This window comes from Adiantum capillus-veneris, chromosome 25 (assembly GCF_014529385.1).
Source record: "Adiantum capillus-veneris isolate H3 chromosome 25, ASM1452938v2, whole genome shotgun sequence".
NCBI lineage: Eukaryota > Viridiplantae > Streptophyta > Polypodiopsida > Polypodiales > Pteridaceae > Adiantum > Adiantum capillus-veneris.
The window spans coordinates 90783366-90803598 of NC_140955.1; the positions used below are offsets into that span (position 1 = coordinate 90783366).

Below are 20233 nucleotides of genomic sequence, written 5' to 3' on the forward strand. Positions count from 1 at the left end.
CCGGCTTGCTGCTGCAAGGGCGAACTACGCGGAAAAGACTTAATCTCGCCTGCTCACGGCCCTCCGTCCCTGCTGCATCGCGTTTCCCTGCGCGTCTGAGTCTCTCACTCTTTAAATTGCTCGATCATTTGCTTTTCTACGAACGACCCAGATTTTTTTTATTATTGGATGGTTGAGCTTGATGCCAGGTGGACGAACGTGGAGCCAGAACTGAAATTTTTGCCTACGCTAACGAAGTAATAATATCACTATCAACTTTCAGCACCGACGAGTCAAGACCCGTTCGCTCCATCAGACAAATGCCAAGCTTTCGGTATTGACAGACAAAAGGCACCAATTGACCTATGGATTTTCAAAAGGCACGAGGGTGTTCTTGACAAATTTGAGGCCACCATAGCCATCTATTGCTTGACAGACCAAGAGAAAGAGAGAGCTTTATATGAGAGTTAAAGCAGCAGCTCTACATGGTCGGTGATCTGTTTCTTACAGATCATGGGAGGCGCAGCACTCGCTCTATATTCCCTTGCTCTAAGTATAATTGCCCAGCTTGTATGTTCCCAGAATATGAGCTTCACGTTCCCAGATTTTTCTTCCACAGAGAACCTTCTCATCCTCGGCAACACAACCATAAGCGAAGATGGCAGCTCTCTTTTCATGGCATACAACAGCAGCGGAGTGACAGGTCCTTATTTCATTTCAAGAGTTCTCTACGGCACTCCCATCCTCATGCACAACCTCTCCCAAGGGCTAGCTACCTCATTTTCTACCTCCTTTACCTTCTCCATAGCTACAAACCAGACTGACATCACCGGTGACGGTTTCACATTCTTAGTAGCACCCAATAACTTGCTTCCAACTACCCGCTCCGCCACTGCGGCTGCCATGGGCCTCTTTGATGTCGACTTCTACGAAGGCTCCAATGCTTCCATGTTGCAAATCGTTGCTGTTGAGTATGATACCTTCCTGAACCTTGAATATGGTGATCCGGATGATAACCATGTCGACTTGGACATCAATTCGCTCACATCTACCATATATCAAAGCTTGCCCTCAGAGCGGGCTTTGAAAAGCACCAATGTCAGCCGCCGCCTCATCACTTGGATTGATTATGATGCTGTGGCGCACCAGTTAGATGTGCACCTTGCGGTAGCCCCCGCATTGAAGGCATCTGCCACAAAGGTTTTGAGTTACTCAAAACTGAGCTTATGGGATCATGTGAAAGGCACTTCATTTGTAGGCTTTACTGCAGGAACTGGCATTTTTCGGGAAAAAAACGCAATTCATGACTGGAACTTTACAAGTTGGCTTGTCTCCGGTCCGTCCCTGATCAACCAATATCTTCACCATCACCATCTCCTTCCTTGCTGCCACCATCACCATCGACTATGACTACAAGGAATGGAGTCATAATAGGTACAGTTGTTGCCTTTTTTATGCTCCTTATTGGGCTTTTAGTCTTTGCATGGAAGAGGTGGGTCTCTACATCTGGCCTTCACCTGGATGTGGATCTCATGGTAGCGCCCCGGAAATTCACATATAGGGAACTCCGGATGGCCACCGGAGACTTCCGGGAGAGGCTAGGCCAGGGAGGATCGGGAGAAGTGTTCAAAGGTGCGATAACGAGAAACAATTCCGAGGTCTTGCATCTTGCCGTGAAAAAGATCGTCAATGCTTCAAAGCAAGGGGAAAAAGAGTTCAAATCAGAGGTTATGACAATAGGCAAGCTAAGGCACAAAAGTCTAGTGCATTTGTATGGTTGGTGTCATGAAAAGGGGAGACTGCTGCTTGTATACCAATTCATGCCAAATGGGAGTGTCGATAAACTCTTGTATGCGAGTAGTCCAACAGTCTTGAGGTGGCCCTTAAGGTTCAGTACATTGAAAGGAGTGGCTGCTGCTCTTGTCTATTTGCATTTTGATTGGGAGAAGATGATTGTACATAGGGACATCAAGGCTAGCAATGTGATGCTTGACTCGGAAATGAATGCAAGGCTCGGTGATTTTGGCCTTGCACGCTTTTTTGATCATGATCAATATTGCACACAGGCTTCCATAACTGGGGTAGCGGGGACGTTTGGTTACATGGCTCCGGAGTATGCTATGTCTGGTCGAGTTACTGTGGAATCGGACATTTTCAGTTTTGGCATTCTGGCACTTGAAATAGCATGCGGGCGTCGTCCGTTCTCAGAAATGGACGAGTCTCTGCTAGACTTCGTGTGGAGGAAGCATGAGGAGGAGTGCTTGGTGGATGTGGCCGATGATCGGATGCGAGGGGACTTCAATGTGGATGAGATGAGACGCATTCTGCATCTAGGGCTTGTATGTGCACATCCTGATCCCAAGTCAAGACCCCCCGCAAGGCAAGTATTGCAGATACTTTTGGGGGAGGCAGAGCCGTTGGAGCTGCCTGCATCAAGACCTATGGCCATTTACGTGCAAGTGGAAACGAAGAGGGTCTATAGAGGTGGCATTTTGACTTCTATGCCAGGTCCAAGCATTGCTGATACCACTTCATTTTTAGATAATATTGAATTATCTGCACCGAGCTAGCATCAGCTTGGGGTAATTTTAGGATTCGAATAGCAATAAGCTACTGCAATATTGCCTTTGAGTCTTTGACTGGTGGCCTTGATGAAGAATGACCATATGGAGCCCTCAAATTTAAAGGGTGACTCTACTTTTCATTTCAAAGGCCTTCAAGAAACTTGCTTTTTCTTGATAGAAAAAATTCGAAGGCCACACATCTAATTTTTCAAATTCCTACCATTCTTTTGAAGGTGGCATTTTCCTAGCCCTTCTCTAGAAGGTGGATAATTTGAAGTGTCTGTGATGGTGCCGGATGCAGGCCAACATCAGCATTTCCCATCAAGGCTCAAAAGAACTCATTTATTGAGCAGGTTTCAAATCCATCACATTATGATGGCTGTGATGGTGCCGGATGCGGGCCGACATGAGCATTCTCCATCAAGGCTCAGAAGAACTCATTTATTGAGCCGGTTTCAAATACATCACATTGTGATTTGAGAAGGGAAATCCCACATTTGGGAAGGATTTACATCCTTCTCATCCAAATCTGAGAGGGAAATTTCTCGAATTGAACAGGCTTTGGATAAAGCGAATCTACCTTCTCAAGCTTTAGTTCCCCATCTAGTTAAATACTAGTTCAGACAAGAGTAGATGGAGCTCATGATGATGATGATGGTGACTGTCAAGTAAAACCTTTATCATGGTCTCATGGGACATAAGCCTGGTCTTTTTTGGGGGGGCCATTTCACGGCAAAGGATTTTATAACGAGTTTCTTGGGAAACATCTGCACCTTACTTGTCAATACCAATTGTTCCTGTACAATACCTTTAACTAGCCATGGACAATGGGACCTAATCTAGTTTTACAAAATAGGAATAGACATGTTTTCATGAATTGTCAACCTACTTCTCCGATGCCATAATAGAATCGTTGTTGCTATGACTTCGTCGTCCCTTTCTCTTCTTTGTAATGGAAGAAAGCCTAAAGCCTTACCTGTCTCATTCTTAGCTATATGTTTTCTCAAGAACTCAACTTCAGGAGCAAATGTCATGTATCATACATGTTTGTGTGTGTATGTATTCATCGTGTACGCACCTTTTTACATACCTAGAGCTTATGCTCTTGATATGGCAACCTACAATCAACATCTTCATTGGATTATACATGTGTAGATTACAAAGAACAAAGTAAAAAACAACCAGACAAGCTGCAATAATGGTTTACAAGTTTAACTGTGCGATCTGAGGATCATAAACCTAGAGACATGATTTTTGGTGCTCGTAATCTTTAAATCTTGTTGAATAGAGGGGTTGATCTCCAGTGTTGAAATCAGGTCGATGAATTTATTGAACAAGGATTCTCATGTATTTTCAAAGTCCCCTTCAAAAGGCATGAAATACCGTTTGAAATGTGCTCGTCACCCTTTAAAACCAATTGTTCCAGTTGGTAATAGGTGAGGATTTTTGCCAGTAGTTTTCTATTACCTTAGGTGCCTCATCGAGTTAATCCATGTAGGTTGTGATATGTTTGTAGTCTTGCAGTGCCTTGCCTTTGGACTGATGTCGATTGAAGATGCAGCCTCAAGGTTTGAGCCATTCTTAGCGGTATGCTTGATGTAGTCTCTGCATATGGTGATGGAGCATCAGCTCCCCACTCATTGCAGCGGTATGTTTCCTATCCGGTTGTATTAGCTTATGATTGGTTCTCTATTGTACTCGGTATGGGCTCCGTGTAAAAGCTCAGGAGTCAGGACTCTGTTTTAGTTTTCATGTTGTTTTTGGACTTCTTGAGGGGGTTTCCTTCAAGGGTGGCAGCTTTGATGGAATCCGTGGTAGCCTCGTGACGGTACTCTGTGTTTGGGAGTTTCATTTTGAGATTCTCTATGGTCTGTTGGATGCCCTGGCTCGGTTTATGAGCAGGGCTTGGAATGTAATTTTTTGATATTTTCAATTTAATCTCACTCACATTTGTGAGTTTTGCCCAAGAAAAAAAGAAGAAGAAGAAGATCAATCCCTAAAATACATGACTCCAACTGTTGACCCTTAGGCTATAGTTGTGCTTTTAGGAAGGCTATGCAACTGACATTTTGCCTAAGGTGAACATGCAGTGTCCTCCTCGTAGAAGTAGTTATAGCATGATAGTGCCATTGTCTTTCAGAACAATGAAGTAAGAGAAATCCTTGTTTTGCGTAGATCTTGCCATCAAAGCTCTGAAAGAGAAGAATATAACTCTTATTTTGCACTTAGTATGACAGTGGGAGTCTTTAAGGTGGGTTTCTAAAATATTTTAAACTCAAGGAAGCACCCTCTATATTTCAAATCAACATAAATTGGACCAATAGCGCCATGGTAAGATAGTCCCATATAGCAATAGTTTGAATGGTAGTTAGCAATCGTTATATGTATGGTAGTTATGGGTAGAACAGGAAGAATTTGATCTCATGGAGATGGGGGGTTTCAATTGATTTAGAAGGATTTACCATCATAATAGACACCACCAAAACTCTTGTAGCACACCACTAATTGTTGCGAGTGATTGATTGATGCACTACCATGCCACTTGAGCACAACCCATTCTTTTTTAGGAAAAATTACCAAAATACCCCTCAAATTTCCAAAAATACCCATCATATTAGGCACCACCCAAAATCTTGTAGCACACCACCAATTGGGAGTTGTTAATTGATGCACTACCATGGCACTTGAAAGTAATCCATTCTTTTTTAGGGAAAAATACCAAAATACCCTTGTAATTTGTGAAAATTCGTCCCCAAAGAGTTGGTCTAACGGTAAGGCTTTGGCCTCTCAACCTACGGGTTGTGGTTCAAATCCCCTGTTGGGTCACACTCTAGAGGGACACCTTGTGCTCACCTGGTGTTCACGTTGCTAGGGCTCTTGCCCTTGGACACTCGAGTGCATCCTCCTCCTGGGGTGGGTCACCCGAGGAGGAGGTTCCTAGCTGGTTGCTACGAGTTCTCTCCGTCGTTCCCAGCATGTGGTGCATCAATTAGGTGGCCATGGTGATGCCTACGCGTGGCTCTTGCCTGATGGTACGCGGCCCTTGCCCGACCATGTAACATGGCTAATATTTGGAAGGGATAAGCACCTCCCCCTGTGGGCCCTCTAGTGTGTCAAAAAATAAAATAAAATTGTGAAAATTCCCAAAATACCCATCAAATTTCAAAAAATCATCATTTTGGGATGGATTTTCCCCAATTTTTTCATAGTCTAATATTTTATGATAATGGAGATTTATCTTTTAGCATCTTGACAAAATTATTCACCGATGAGCTCACAAATAGAGGTATCCGTGCTAAAAAATAATGAGTGATTTCATCTGAAGAGCCCTCAATAACATTTGAAATCCTAGTTTTCTCATCTTTTATTGAGGAGAACCAGTTTTTCTATAAATAGTTGCGAAATAAAATGTTTTTAGAGATGTTTGCGAGGTTAATTAGGAATATTTCAGCAAAATTGAAGGGCATTTTGCGACTCTTTGGCCAAATATGAGGGGTACATTGGGAGTGTTTCAAATTTGAGGGATATTATGAAAATGTCCACAAAATACAGGTGTATTTTAAAAAAAATTGTCATAAAATCTAATATCTAGCTAACCCAAATGATTTTCTCATATTAAACTAATTATTTAATGTGGGGGAATAAACGAAAACAAAAGTTAGAATATAGACATGTGCTTCTAGACCTATCTCAGCATAGGACCAAAAGGAGATATGGTTGCATTTCAATAGGGGTCCAAAAGGAGATGCTCTATCAAAGAGAAATGTGTAATGAGTGCTTCTAAACTTATCTCAGCAGGGGACTAAAAGGAGAGATGGTTACATCTCAATAGGGGTCCAAAAGGAGATAGTCTATCAAAGAGTACCGTGCATCTAATGGAGCTTAAAAGACCTTAGAGTTAGCTTCATTAAAGCCTCCAAAGGTTAGCGTTAAAATTCCTTAGACCTAGGACCTTAGACAAGCTAGGGTTGAGCTTGAGGTGGGAACCCGAACCAAGCTTGAGGTGCTTGTCGTGCTTATTGACTAAGGTGCTTGAGGTGCTTGTCATGCTTGATGAGTAAGGTGCTTGTCGTGCTTGCTGACTAAGGTGCTTGAGGTGCTTCACATGCATGGGGGAGTAAGGTGCTTGAGTAAAAAAGAGACCCTACAAAGGAGGAGGAAAGCCCCAAAGTTAGGGGAGTCTTTGACTTGACCTCCCACTCACCCAAAGGGCACCCCCTTTCTCAAGGGGCACAAGGACACATGTTAGACTCTCCATATGCTTAGCCACATGGTGTGCTTGAATCCTATTTTCTGGGCTAAAGAGGGGTCCAATGAGCTTCTAGTTCAACTCAACAAATATCTAGATATTTTCAAGCTCTCTCTCTCAAAGGGGTAAGGAGGACACTTGTACAAAGACTACCCATGTTGCTTGAAATGCATTGTGCATGTGATTGGCTAGGCTTAGAGGGGTCAAATGAGCTAGGAGGTGTCGACCAAAGCAAGCAAGGGGTCTGCTTGGGGGTTTAGACCCTCTCACACACTCCATTTTTCATTCTCACTTGGTGAAAGTGCAAAAACTCTATTTCCTTCTCCAAGATTGTTGAGAAGTTAAGAGCCTACACCAACACTCTTGGCTCTGGAATGCAAATCCAACCAAGAGCCATGCTTCAATGCTTAAGCTTGTCATTTTCTCCATCTTCATTACTATGCTATTTATGCTATTCTAAGCAAGAAATTCTTAAGATATCCAAAGAAGATTTACCAAATGAAGATATAATGCTTGAGCGATACGAAGCTCAAGCTTTGTTAGATAAACACATGAATGGAATTTCAGCATATGCTATGAGCTTATTGCATTTTGGCTACAATACTCCATTAGACTCTTTAAAAACTCTTGATAATAGACTAGCTTCAATCATTCTAAAAGAGTATGAGCAACTATACAACGTAAAAAACAAACAAGATCCAATCACTTTGGAGAGCATTACAACATCACTAGATATGGACTTTGCACGAAGGCAATATGGCACTACTTGCAATTTTTTCATTACTATGAATCAAAGCAATGGTCTAAAATCATAATTTCTTCTCTATTTATAAATGATTATATTCTTCAAGCTAAAAACAAAATTACATAACATTATTTATAGATATGGATATAGCTAATACAGGAGAATCATCTTTGCAATCAACTTCAATACCTATAGATATTCCATCCACAAGTCTAGGTACAATTATTACTTGAAAAATTCACATTTTATTCAAATACCAACAAATTCAATAATATTTTGGAGCAGTTATCAACATAGTCAAATAATGCATTCTCACATCTCTCTCTCTCTCTCTCTCTCTCTCTCTCTCCCCAAATGTGAATTGGGAACTTGGTAAAGGCAGCAGAAGTAATGCAGGAGAGAGATGCCTTTTCCTGCTCACTCTTGAATTCTTGCCTCCTTGGCGCATGCCATAAATGGGTAGATGTTAACGTGGCGACTTAGCCATTTCAACATGCGGTTGAGCTAGATAAATGTGATGGGGCAGCCTATGTTTTGATGATACGTGAATATTTATGTAGTAGCGAGCATGCTAGAGAATGCCAGAGTCATTAAATCTTTAAGAATAAACATGGAAGAATCCAAGATATAGTTCATGGATTTATTCAACTAACACGGTGCATGAGTTTTGTGTAGACCCAATACAAAGCATGCACAAAGTAAAGAGGTTGACTTGAAATCGAGGATATTGCTCTTGAAATGTGCTACGAAGGGTAATGCCTAGTTTTTAAGTTGGTGTCCCTGGATGTGTTTGATCCTTCAAAGGGACAGTGCTTTGTTGTCATTGTATATAGCATGACCTGATACAGCCAATGGGTAGGCTCGGTCAAATTGAAAACGCCCATAGATGATCAAGCCAATGTCGAACATACTGTGTACTGCAACAGTCGTCGTCGTTGAGAAAATGTGAAACTAGATTATGGCACTTTACATGTGAGCGCAACACTCAGATCAAGAAAAGGGTCGTAACCAACAAATTTTTTGGAAGTGATGGATATGAAAATTGGCTCCCTCGAAGCAGACGCTGCTCCACGTAGAAACATCTTAGCCACCCATTGCTTTCATTGATCAATCTTTGTCCCTTCCTCTTCAGCGTTGACTGGATGGCCTACAACTCCGGCGCATGCATCCTCGTTCTTCCTTTGGGATGACGTTACGTCTCTCAACTTCGTAATCCAAATTATCAGGAGTGTAGAACTCTCCAGGAGATTCTAAAGCACTGAAGTCCCACTGTACTCTCTAGATCCAAGCAATGAATTTGTTTAGGAAGAGACTGAAGATCCTCTCCCTAAGTGCATGTAGATGCTCATGTGTAAGCAAATGATCTGACGTGTTGAGGTTAAGTTGTAAGTGCCTGTCCACCCAAGATGGAGATGTTTTCTCTGGGAATGTTGGAATCCCATATGCCATGAGCATGGCTATATCTTATGTGAACTTATTTGATGAGTCCATAGGTGTGTCCATAACAAACCACAAGTCACCACCTTCTCTGGAGTGTGCAACCGCCGAATGATAGCTCGAATCAATGGATCTCCCAAGGATTGTGAGCAGTAGATGATCAAGCCAATGTCAAACATATTGTGTATTGCAACAGTCACTGAGAGACCGAACGGACCACTACGAGATGGTGTCTTGGTAGGAGGTAACTTCATCCTATGTGAAGAAGACAAGCGGAAAGGCTGTTGTCCACCCAAAAACGCAATTGCGAGGTGATAAAAACGCTTATGTCCATTGATTTTCAGTATGCTCGTATGCTCTTGGCAGGTTTCGTAACGGTGTAGAGGGTGTAGGGACAGTGGGGAATCAATGTCAGAGCCCCTGGTGGGCTGAAAACAAAGAAAGTAGTAGTGGAAGTAGCAAAGTAAGTAGCAACATTTTTCACTCACTCACGTGATATTGTTGGATCGGGCTTTGGCCCATTGTCCAATATTCCCCACTGCTGCCTCCCCATAAAAGTAAGACAGAAAATCTTAAGGGAGGAGTCCAAATGATCAGGAATCTAGAAGAGTAATTGCAACAGACAAAAGCAAAACCGGATTATGGCACTTTATATGTGAACACAACACTCACATCAAGAAAAGGGTCATAATTAGCAGATTTTTTCGAAGCGATGGATATGAAAATTGGCTCCCTCAAAGCAGAGACGCTGCTCCATGTAGAAACATCTCAGCCACCCACTTCTTTCATTGATCAACCTTTGTCACTTCCTCTTTAACGTTGATTGGATGGCCTGCAACTCTGGCACATGCATCCTCGTTCTTCCTTTGGGATGCTGCTACGTCTCTCAACTTCGTAATCCAAATTATCAGGAGTGTAGAAGAGTAATTGCTCTACCATCTAAGCCAAGCTCTGGATGACTTTGGATGTAGTCGCGGGATGCTTCATCTCTTGTATTTGGCGAGTAAACTCTCCAAGAGAATACAAAGCACTAAAGTCCTACTGTAGTCTCTAGATCCAAGCCATCTAAGCCAAGCTCTGGATGAATTTGGATGTAGTCACGGGATGCTTCATCTCTTGTATTTGGCGAGTAAACTCTCCAAGAGATTACAAAGCACTAAAGTCCTACTATAGTCTCTAGATCCAAGCAATGAAGTTGTTTAGGAAGAGATTGAAGATCCTCTCCCTATGTGCATATAGATGCTCCTGTGTAAGCAAGTAATCTGAGTGTCGAGGTCAAGTGGTAAGTGCCTGTCCACCCAAGATGGAGGTGTTTTCTTTGGGAATGTCGGAATCCCATATGCCATGAGCATGGCTATATCTTATGTGAACTCCTTTGATGAGTCCATAGGTGCGTCCATAGCAAACCACAAGTCACCACCTCCTCTGGAGTGCTCAACCGCCGAATGATGGCTCGAATCAATGGATCTCCCAAGGATTGTGAGCCGTAGATGATCGAGCCAATGTCAAAGATATTGTGTACTACAACAGTCACTAAGAGACCGAACGGACCACTACAGATGGTGTCCTAGCAGGAGGTAACTTCATCCTATGTGAAGAACTCAAGCAAAAAGGTTGTTATCCACCCAAAAACACGATTGCGAGGTGATAAAAACGCTTCTGCCCATAGATTTTCAGCATGCTTGTATGCTCTTGGCAGGTTTTGTAATGGTGTAGAGGGTGAAAGGAGGGTGGGGAATCAATGTCAGAGCCCCTAGTGGACTCAAAACAGAGAAAGTAGCAGTGGAAGTATGGCTGAAATCTGATGATCTAAAGAGGAACAGGATCAGCAAGGCGAGCTGGTGTGGAAGGCAAGATTTAGGGTTGAAAATTTAATGTTTCCTTCTTGTTGCAAAAACAATACAATTGTCCAAAAATGCTGCTCCCTAAGTCCATGTAGATGCTCTTGTGTAAGCAAGTGATCTGACATGTCAAGGTCAAGTGGTAAGTGTCTGCCCACCCAAGATGGTGGTGTTTTCTCTGGGAATGTCAGAATCCCATATTCCACAAGCATGGCCATATCTCATGTGCACTCCTTTGATGAGTGCGTAGGTATGTCCATAGCAAATCACAAGTCACCACTTCCTCTAGAGTGCGCAACGGGCAAATGATGGTGGGAATGAATGGATCTCCCAAGGACTCTATGTCCGTAGATAATCAACCCAATGTGAAACATATGGTGTACTGTAACAATCACTAAGAAAACACACGGACCACCACGAGATGGCGTCCTAGCAGGAGGTAACTTCATCCTTTGTGTAACAAACTCTGAAGGTAGGAATCCAAATGATCAGGAGTGTAAAAGAGTAACTGCACTACCATCCAAGCCAAGCTTTGGGTGAGTCCAAATGTAGTCATGGGATGCTTGATCTCCTACATCTCGTTAGTAAACTCTCCAAGAGATTCCAAGCCACAAACTTTTCTAGGAAGAGATCAAAGATCCTCTCCCTAAGTCCATGTAGATGATCCTATGTAAGCAAGTGATCTGACGTGTCGAGGTCAAGTGGTAAGTGTTTATCCACCCAAGATGGAGGTGTTTTCTGTAGGAATGTCAAAATCCCATATGCCATGAGCATGGCTATATCTTATGTGAACTCCTTTGATGAGTGCATAGGTGTGTCCATAGCAAACCACAAGTCACCACCTCCTCTGGAGTGCACAACTACCGAATGATAGCTGGAATTTTGCAAATGCAGTTTTGGATTCTAAGGCAGAATGACCAACCAATGCGAGGCTCCTAAAACCATCTTTGATCATCCAAAACATATCACATGCGGTTGTACCTGACGTTGCAGCATATTCTAGTCACCCATCAAAACGAGCACCTTCAGGCTTGGAAAACACAGTATCGCCAGCCCCATCATTAATTAACAGTCCCCCATGCATTGGACATGACCAATTAGCATATAAGAATTTTTGTTGGTATCAACAGCATAGGTATAAGGTCATAACAAATCTAGTGACACTGAAAGCTGTACATGTCATCTAATCTCCTAGCTTTGCAGATTATCTGGTCCTTTTTGAGAGTTAAAATTCAAAATTGAAAAAAAGTGTCATGAGAACCCCACTCCCTAAAACAGATATTTAAAAATACAGAGCATGCCATTCAGTGGTAGAGATGCATACTAATCAGTAGTGGTTGTGTGCATACAAAGCACCTCATAGGTAGACATATACACCCAAACAATTGTCAAGTTGCTTGTGACAATTGGTTTATGTCTGAAGTTAGTGCAATAACCCATGATGCTCCTTGAGATACAACACCGTCTTTTCATCTGCAATTTGGAGAAATTCTTTGTACTCCAAGCAAAAACATTCCGGTGTTGCAATTGAAAAACACTTTTTGAGCTTTATGTAAATAGGTTGCCATGCCCTTACACATGCCTGTTTGAGCTTTATGTAAATAGGTTGCCATGCCCTTTCACATGCGGTGACATTGGTCTATTCGCTATCCTCAGGAACAAAAAATTAGCTATACAAACCCACGTGTAGTAGATGCGGGTTGGTGCTCACTAAAATCCCCTTATTCCTAGCTGTTAATTTGCTCACGATTGTTGGGTTGTTAGTGTGTACATGGCTCTATTGCCACACTTCCCCCCTTAGTTGTTGGACCGTACCAGGACTTCATCCGTATAATGTGAGCAGTGGTGGTTGACTTTGGTAGACAAACTTGGTAATTTGTATGTGTTTGTCTGAAGGTGCCGCAAGTCTTGATAAGGGCCATCCATCAATGGAGTAAGGATTCACTAAAACCTTGCCGATGGAGAGGGTAGTACATAGAAACAAGGTCACCTTCCTCATAATCAAATGATTGGCGTCCTAAGTTGTAATTGCGCTTTTGCCGTTTCTGAGCTACCTGTAGGTTGTGTAGCAGAGACAACCTACATAGAAACAAGGTCACCTTCCTCATACTCAAATGATTGGCGGCCTAAGTCGTAATTGCACTTTTGCCGTTTCTAAGCTACCTGTAGGTTGTGTAATAACGGTTGCACCTTTTGGAGATGGAGCATCCAATCCACTGCATCAGTTTTGGTGGAATTCAAACTGAGCGTATTCAAGTATGGTGTCTGGCAAGGGTCGCACCCATATAATGCTTGGAAAGGGCTAACTGGAGTAGAGGCTTGAACTGATGTATTGTAAGCATACAAAGCATAAGGGAGGATTTCATCCCACTGTTGATGAAGTGTATCTATGTATGAAGAAATGATTTGTTTTAAAGTTTTATTCATCCATTCAGTCAAACCATTTGTTTGAGGGTGATAAGGGGATGTAAGCAATTGTGCAACACCCAAGGCTATGGTCAATATTTTGAGTACTTCACTCCTGAACTGGAGTTCCTTGATCTGACACTAGTTGCTTTGGGCAACCATGCTGGAAGACTAGTTTTTGCAAGAGAGTTGTAGCAACAGTGTTGGCTGTTGTGTCCAGGAGAGCAACAACTTCACACCACCTAGTAAGATACTCTGTCAACACCAAAAAGTATCTATTGCCAGAGACAGATGTTAAAAATAGGCCCATTAGATCCAGCCCACTAACACGAAGAATTCATGAACTTTGATGGCCACGAGGTGGCCTACATTTTGCTGTGGACTTTTGACAGTTTGGCATAGTTGGCATTCTTGGAGAAATGCTGAAAGATGTTGGTGCATCTTACGCCAGTAGAATTGTTGCCTCAGTTTGTGCAACACTTACGAAAGCCTAGGTGACTTGAGAGTGGGTGGCAATGATAATATTGCATGTAAGGTTGAAGTAGAGCAGAAGGGACATATATCCGTGGGACTGTTTCCCTGTGACAAGAAATAGATTACATGGTTAATGATGGCAAAATGCCCGTGTTGTGGGGTGAGGTTGGGGGATTGTAACTAATGTGTGAGCGCCTGGAGTTGAGGATCTTGCTACTGAAATTGAACCATTTGTTCTAACGGAATGGGCAAGTGAGCTAGAGGTGGGACAAATTTAGGAGGCGAGACAGAGCTGAGGATCTTGCTACTAAAATTGAGCCATCTGTTCTAACCGAATGGGCAAGTGAGCTGGAGGTGGGACAAATTTCGGAGGCAACTATGCCCAGACAGAGGGTGCTTGCATGATAGAGTATGCTAAGATGAGGGAGTGTCAAAATCAATGCAGGAAAATGAGGCCAGCAAAGGCAAAGCATTCTCATGGGCACAATCTGAGAACGCTTTAGAAAATTGGCTACATGATTTTGATATAGACGTGATGTTTTCAGCCAAAAGAATGTGCTCAGTGACTCACCTTTGGTACCTTGGCTCGACAACGTGCAGCTATTTATTCTCACGGTAATGTCAAAGCCGAATACAACTGTCTCGCTTGCATTTTGGAATAGAAGCTCATTCAAGGGGCAAGGGAGCTTATCCCAAGTTGCAAGGGTAGCATATGGACATGGGGACATCATCCCTATCAATCTATCACAGATTTTGGATACATGTGCAGATATCATGCAAGATGTGCCCTCCCCTCCTTCGTCGCTGCCAACATCGACACTTGATCCTCCAATGCATGATGAAGAGGTCAGAATAGAGAGTTTTTTATGTTCTAATGCTGCTACACTTTCTCACTTGGTGAGGCAGAATAGTGTCGCAGGCACAAAAACCAAACATTGCAGCCCTATCATGTATTCAAAGCTTGGTGAAACTTTGAGACACATCGTGACTCCCCACCTCAAAGACATGATGTGGAATGTGGCACTCTTATGCCATTATAGAGTCTAATGAAGCATTATTCTCAGTCAAAAATCAAGCGGTAGAGTCAGCTTTGACTCTTACCCCCATGCTCCTCAGCTCCAAGCAGAAGACGACAAGAGGTAGATTTCATTTGTGGCACTGGCCAAAGCTCAGTATGAGAAATGGGTTGTGAAGCATCAGTTGGATCTACATATGTTTGGGCCAATTACAAAGAAGGCAAGAGGAAAGCAAATTGCTATTTTTTTAAGACTATGATGGTACTCTTTCACCAATTGTAGAGGACCCTGATTGTGCTTATATGCTGAGCAGATGCGTGCGACGATCAAGGAAGTTGCTGCAAACTTTCCCACTGCAATCATCACTAATAGATGTAGAGATAAGGTGTATGAGTTTGTGCATTTGGTAGAGTTATATTATGCAGGAAGCCATGGAATGGATATAATGGGTCCTGTTGAGGGCTGTAATGGCTATAAAGCCCATGGCTTGCAGACAAAAGACTCAAAGGGGAATGATGTTGTTCTTTTCCAGACAGCTAGTGAACATTTGTCTTTGATGGATGAGGTTTTCTTACTTCTAAAAGAGATGAGTAAGAAGTATCGTGGAGCATGAGTAGATCACCATAAATAATGTGCCACATTGTACTTCAGATGTGTGAACCAAGAGGATTGGCTTTCACTTGCTGAAGAGGTACAAGCAATCTTAACAGAATACTCAGGTTTTTGTGCCTTTTGGATTGGTTATCTGCAGGGCTTTGAGAGCCAGGTTGAGGGGATTGAGGAGTGCTCTCTCACCCCCGTTTGCATTGCTCATTGTTGCCCGTAGTGGGCTATGGATTTGATCCTCTAGTCGGAGGTTGTCTAGGATTTTCTTGATCATACTTGGCTGCCCAGCACGGGTGATCATTGCAGGGTTACGCCATCAAGTTTTGAGCAGTCTATGCACCAGTAGGGTGTGCTACCTTTGCCCGCAATAGGCTTATGTATGTGAAGCCACCTGACCTCCGTAGAGCCAGAGCAGCGTGTTGTGCCATGAAGAAGTTTTGCAAGTCTTTTTTGCCATTCTGTCATTTGGGCAAGTACAAAGTTTGCGTAATTTGCCAGCTTGCCTCTCTGCCTGGATGCAATTTCTTAATGCCTAGCATTGATGTATGTACTTCCTTTGCTACTACTAGTCTTGCCCTCTTCAAAATAGGAAGCATTGAAGCCCTCTTCCCTAGCTTTTATATGAGCCTCTTATACACACACACACACACACACACACATCAAGCCTCTATCAGCTAGCCTCCCCATTAGTCACCATGGTTTCTAGCTCCCTCCTTTCCTCCCTCTTGTCTTACCTCCATCCCCATCCCCACACTCGCCCTTTGTCAAGGTCACGTGTCTTGTCCAACACAACCATCTCCTTCTCTTGCATTGGAGGCACATCTTGCAGTGCAGCTTAACAAACTAACTCATGGAAATAACTCTTCATCACATGATCTGATGAGCTTGTTAACTCTTCATCACATGATCTGGTGAGCTTGGACTGGATGTGCAAGGCCTTGGAGGCAGTGATCTTCACCCACAAGTCTGTTTGACAGGTTATCTTTCCTACACACACATCAAACCCCATCATTCCATTGCCACTGTATTGCACCAACAAGGGACACAACACATGGAAGACATTGTCAAAATCCTGGATGCTTGCTGCCTTATCAAAGAATCCTTGTCAGAGACAAAGGCTTAAGTGAATGCATCACATCATGCCCTCAAACGCATCCAATGCCTGAAGTTGGGGAGGCAAGGGGATATAAAGCAAGCTCTTTGCTTCGCAACACAAATCACTCAAAAATTGAGTCCTCAACAAGTAGAGCAAAGACCCGAACAAACAAACACGAGATCACCACAATCCACAAAGAGGCTACAAGCATGCAGCTCCACGCTAAGAAGGATTGGGGGATACCAACGCTATGTATGAAGAGAAAATGACCACGCTCTTCTTTCTAAGGCTTGTTTCAATGGCATTCACCTCTTTAGGAAACCAGCGCAGGTCGACCTTGACCCTACAATTGTCTGGACAACCAATCTGGGGACCTTCCTTCCTTGCACTCCAAGCTCGGGTACATACACAGCTTTCAAGCATGGTGCAAAGGAATAAAACACAGAAATGTAACATGACTCTCTTACCAGAGCTTCACAAGCACTCCAAGCTCGGGTAAATACACAGCTTTCAAGAATGGCGCAAAGGAATAAAACGCACAAATGTAACATGACTCTCTTACCAGAGCTTCACAAGCTAGAGCTTCCCATGTTCGGTTGCCATGATTAGCATGCATGTGAGTGTATGTGTGTGTGTGTGTGTGTGTGAGTGAGAGAGAGAGAGAGAAAGAGAGAGAGAGAGAGAGAATTATACCTGCCTTTCCTTAAGAGCAGAACAGATTGCACGCATGTGATTGTGTGTGTGTGTGTGTGAGAGAGAGAGATATATATATAGAGAGAGAGAGAGAGAGAGAGAGAGAGAGTTGTACCTGCCTTTCCTTACGATCAGAACAAATTGTGAGAAGAGCAGTTTGAATAAAGCAAAAGAAACTGACATCAGGTGCAGAGAAAGAGTGAGAAAGTGGGAAAGAGAAAAGTCACTACTTTAGAGGGAGAAAGTGGGAAAGAGAAAAGTTACGATCTAAAGTCGCGATCTCATTTGTGTCTTTTTGCTAATGTGGCATAGCTCTCCTTTGAGCGTTCAAAAAATTTTCTTTGGGCTACCTGCCCTAAAAATTTCATAACAGATTTGAAGAAGCTGACTGTCATCTCTTATGCCAGCCAACAAGGCACTCATTTGTTGCAAAATTGCCAAGCACGCACCATTAGACTACAGCTTGTAGCATCATTACAATCATTCCATGTGAATATTTTCCCAGCTGTAGTGTAAGACTCCTCACCGCCTATCATGTCAAAGAGCCTCCATTATTATGGTCTTTCAATTTTTATATGTTGATGCCCTTCATTCAATTCAAGTGTGTCACAGTGTTTAGACTACTGTTTTGATTTATGCTTCTCAAGCTTGAGCTCAAGAGAGCATCTAACTCTGTCCTCTGTTACACATCCACATAACTCCCACAACTAGCATGATCTAGTACATCACATACATCAAAATAAATTTCTTAGAGATATAACTCACGCCTTTCAGAGGCCACCAGCAAACCACCTTGCTTCTTTGACTGCCTTTGCAAAGCATTCACATCGTAAATCCACATATGCACTCGTGACTCTAGACTAGTCACTTCTCCTTATAAGAATAAGCCCTGTACATACCCAGATTGGGTATGGCTTGCCATAATTCTTACATTTTCAGCAAGATAAGAAATCTTGCCAATGCATGTGAAGGATACATATCATATGCAAAACCTTCCACACCCACCCGACAACCTCTGAATACTTTGTATAGTGGCCAATCATTCACTCTGGAAAGCCAGGTATGTCCAAAGGTTAACCTTTCTTTTCCCAGTGCCGGTCTTAAGGCACATCCAAATAAAAACAAACTCCAAATCTTTCTTTAACCAATGTCCACCTCCTACGCAAATATAATGGCCGTATAAACATAGAACCCAACCTATCTTCCATCCAGAATAAGAGCTTGGTTAAATGCCTGGCTTCCAAAATATGTGTCACCACTCTTTGAGCAAGCATCCACAACAGTTCTCCACACCACCATATCTGGTTCCACTGGTAAATTCTCTATCAATTTCATGACTAGATCCAATTGACTAGCATGACCAAAGAGATTAACCATACAATTGAGGTGCTCAACATACTATCCATCCCTCCCTCTTTCACTCTAGAATGTTCCATCTCTCTCTCTCTCCCACATTTCCTCTATCTCTCCCAAGCGCATCATGTGTGATGAGCTTGGGAGAGATAGAGGAAATGTGTGTGTGTGTGTGTGTGTGTGGGGGGGGGAGAGAGAGAGAGAGAGAGAGAGAGAGAGAGTACATTAAAGGGTTTGAATATGACTTCTCCATTTGCCAGTAGATTTCACAAAGGTACATACATGAGGCTATTAGGCATTACATACACGAGGCTAATGATTCTAAAAAACCCAAAATTATTGAATTTACATTGCTCTTTAATCATGATTTGTTCTATATCTCCCACTTTCCCTCTATCTCCCTCAAGCCAAACTAGTCTGATGAGCACTAGCGCTCACCATACTAGATGGGCTTGATGGGGAGAGAGAGAGAGAGAGAGAGAGAGAGAGAGAGAGAGAGAGACTTTGTTGATTAAGGTTGAAAAGGGAGGGACTTACCAGTTAGCAAGTCTTATCTTACCAATTCTTACAACTCTCAAAATACCTTGATGCTCTTCTATTTATAGGCAATCCCCAATGAATATCTTGATGATCTTCTATTCACCTTCATCTCCTCTTGGCCGCATCTCTTTTTCAACCATAATATGGTCTCTCTCTCTCTCTCTCTCTCTCTCTCTCTCTCTCTCTCTCTCTCTCCCCCCAATTTTCCTCTATCTCCTCAAGACCATATAGTCTAGTGAGTGCTCTGATACCAAGAAACGCACACAAAGAATTTGCAGGCACTACTTCCGCCTGCAAATTCTTTGTGTGTGTTTCTTGGTATAATCAAAGTGCTCACTAGACTCGATGGTCTTGAGAAGATAGAGGGAAATTGTGTGTGTGTGTGTGTGTGTGGGGGGGGGGGGGGGGGGGGGGGGGGGGGGGGGGGAGAGAGAGAGAGAGAGAGAGATTGAACATATGGAACAAATATAAGATCCTTTGAAGTGCACGAGCGAGAGCGTGTGTGAGTGTGTGTAGCAATGGAGAAGAGAGGAGACCTTGTGTTCGCAGGGGCTAAAACTCACTCTCAACATGTGATCCCCCTTATTCTATTATGTAGATAATGAATAAGTATAGTGGGCGAGCACCTGGCCTAACCGTCTACATGGGGCTTTACCCCAACAACCTCCCACATAAAGGCTAATCTGGCCGTGAGAGAGAAAAGAAAACCATACAAAATCTGTACAAGGCCATCACAAGTATGACTTCAGCCAATGTCCTTTGGCTCACTAAACCTGTGTGCATCCAGCTCTAATTGTAAAGGAGGTATAGAGCGATCAACACCATACTCCTCACCAAAGCTGCACACATCCTGCAGGTATCTCACCATACATTGCAAGGTGCCCCTATGCTCAAGGCCAACATCAGTCACTGCGCGATTGACTGCTCCCACTACAAATGCACCTACTACAAATGCAATCTTGGGTCTCGAGATGAGTATCTTGTACATGAGACTCCCAAATGCTAATGCAATCCTAGCAATATCTACCAATCTCACAATCTCAGTCAAATCTGGCTCAGAACTCCACTCATGGAAATCACCCGAACTCCGATCCCTTGAACTCATCCTCGTGTTATTACATGTCACATGCGCACCAAGAGCATCTGTCTGTCTTGAACTCTATGTGACAAGAGAAATGCCTAGCTCTAGCTCACACACATCAGCCTCTGGCTTAAGCATATCCATGAATGACTG

General features: G+C 43.0%; 1 protein-coding gene and 1 pseudogene across 1 annotated transcript; both read left to right on the forward strand.

The window, feature by feature from the left end:
• Positions 1-399: 399 nt before the first annotated feature.
• LOC147425266 (L-type lectin-domain containing receptor kinase SIT1-like) lies at positions 400-3687 on the forward strand (annotated as a pseudogene).
• Positions 3688-14313: 10626 nt separating this feature from the next.
• LOC147425267 (putative trehalose-phosphate phosphatase 2) lies at positions 14314-15324 on the forward strand. Its single transcript, XM_086500038.1, has 2 exons — positions 14314-14541; positions 15025-15324. Exons 1-2 carry the CDS (start codon positions 14314-14316, stop codon positions 15322-15324), a joined length of 528 nt encoding a protein of 175 aa, XP_086356164.1.
• Positions 15325-20233: the final 4909 nt, after the last annotated feature.

Coding starts and splice junctions, on each gene's coding strand:
- LOC147425267 (XM_086500038.1), top strand. CDS start 14,314: ATGTCAAAGCCGAATACAACTGTCTCGCTTGCATTTTGGAATAGAAGC. Junction 14,542..15,024: donor CTCCAATGCATGATGAAGAG/GTCAGAATAGAG, acceptor TATGCTGAGCAG/ATGCGTGCGACGATCAAGGA.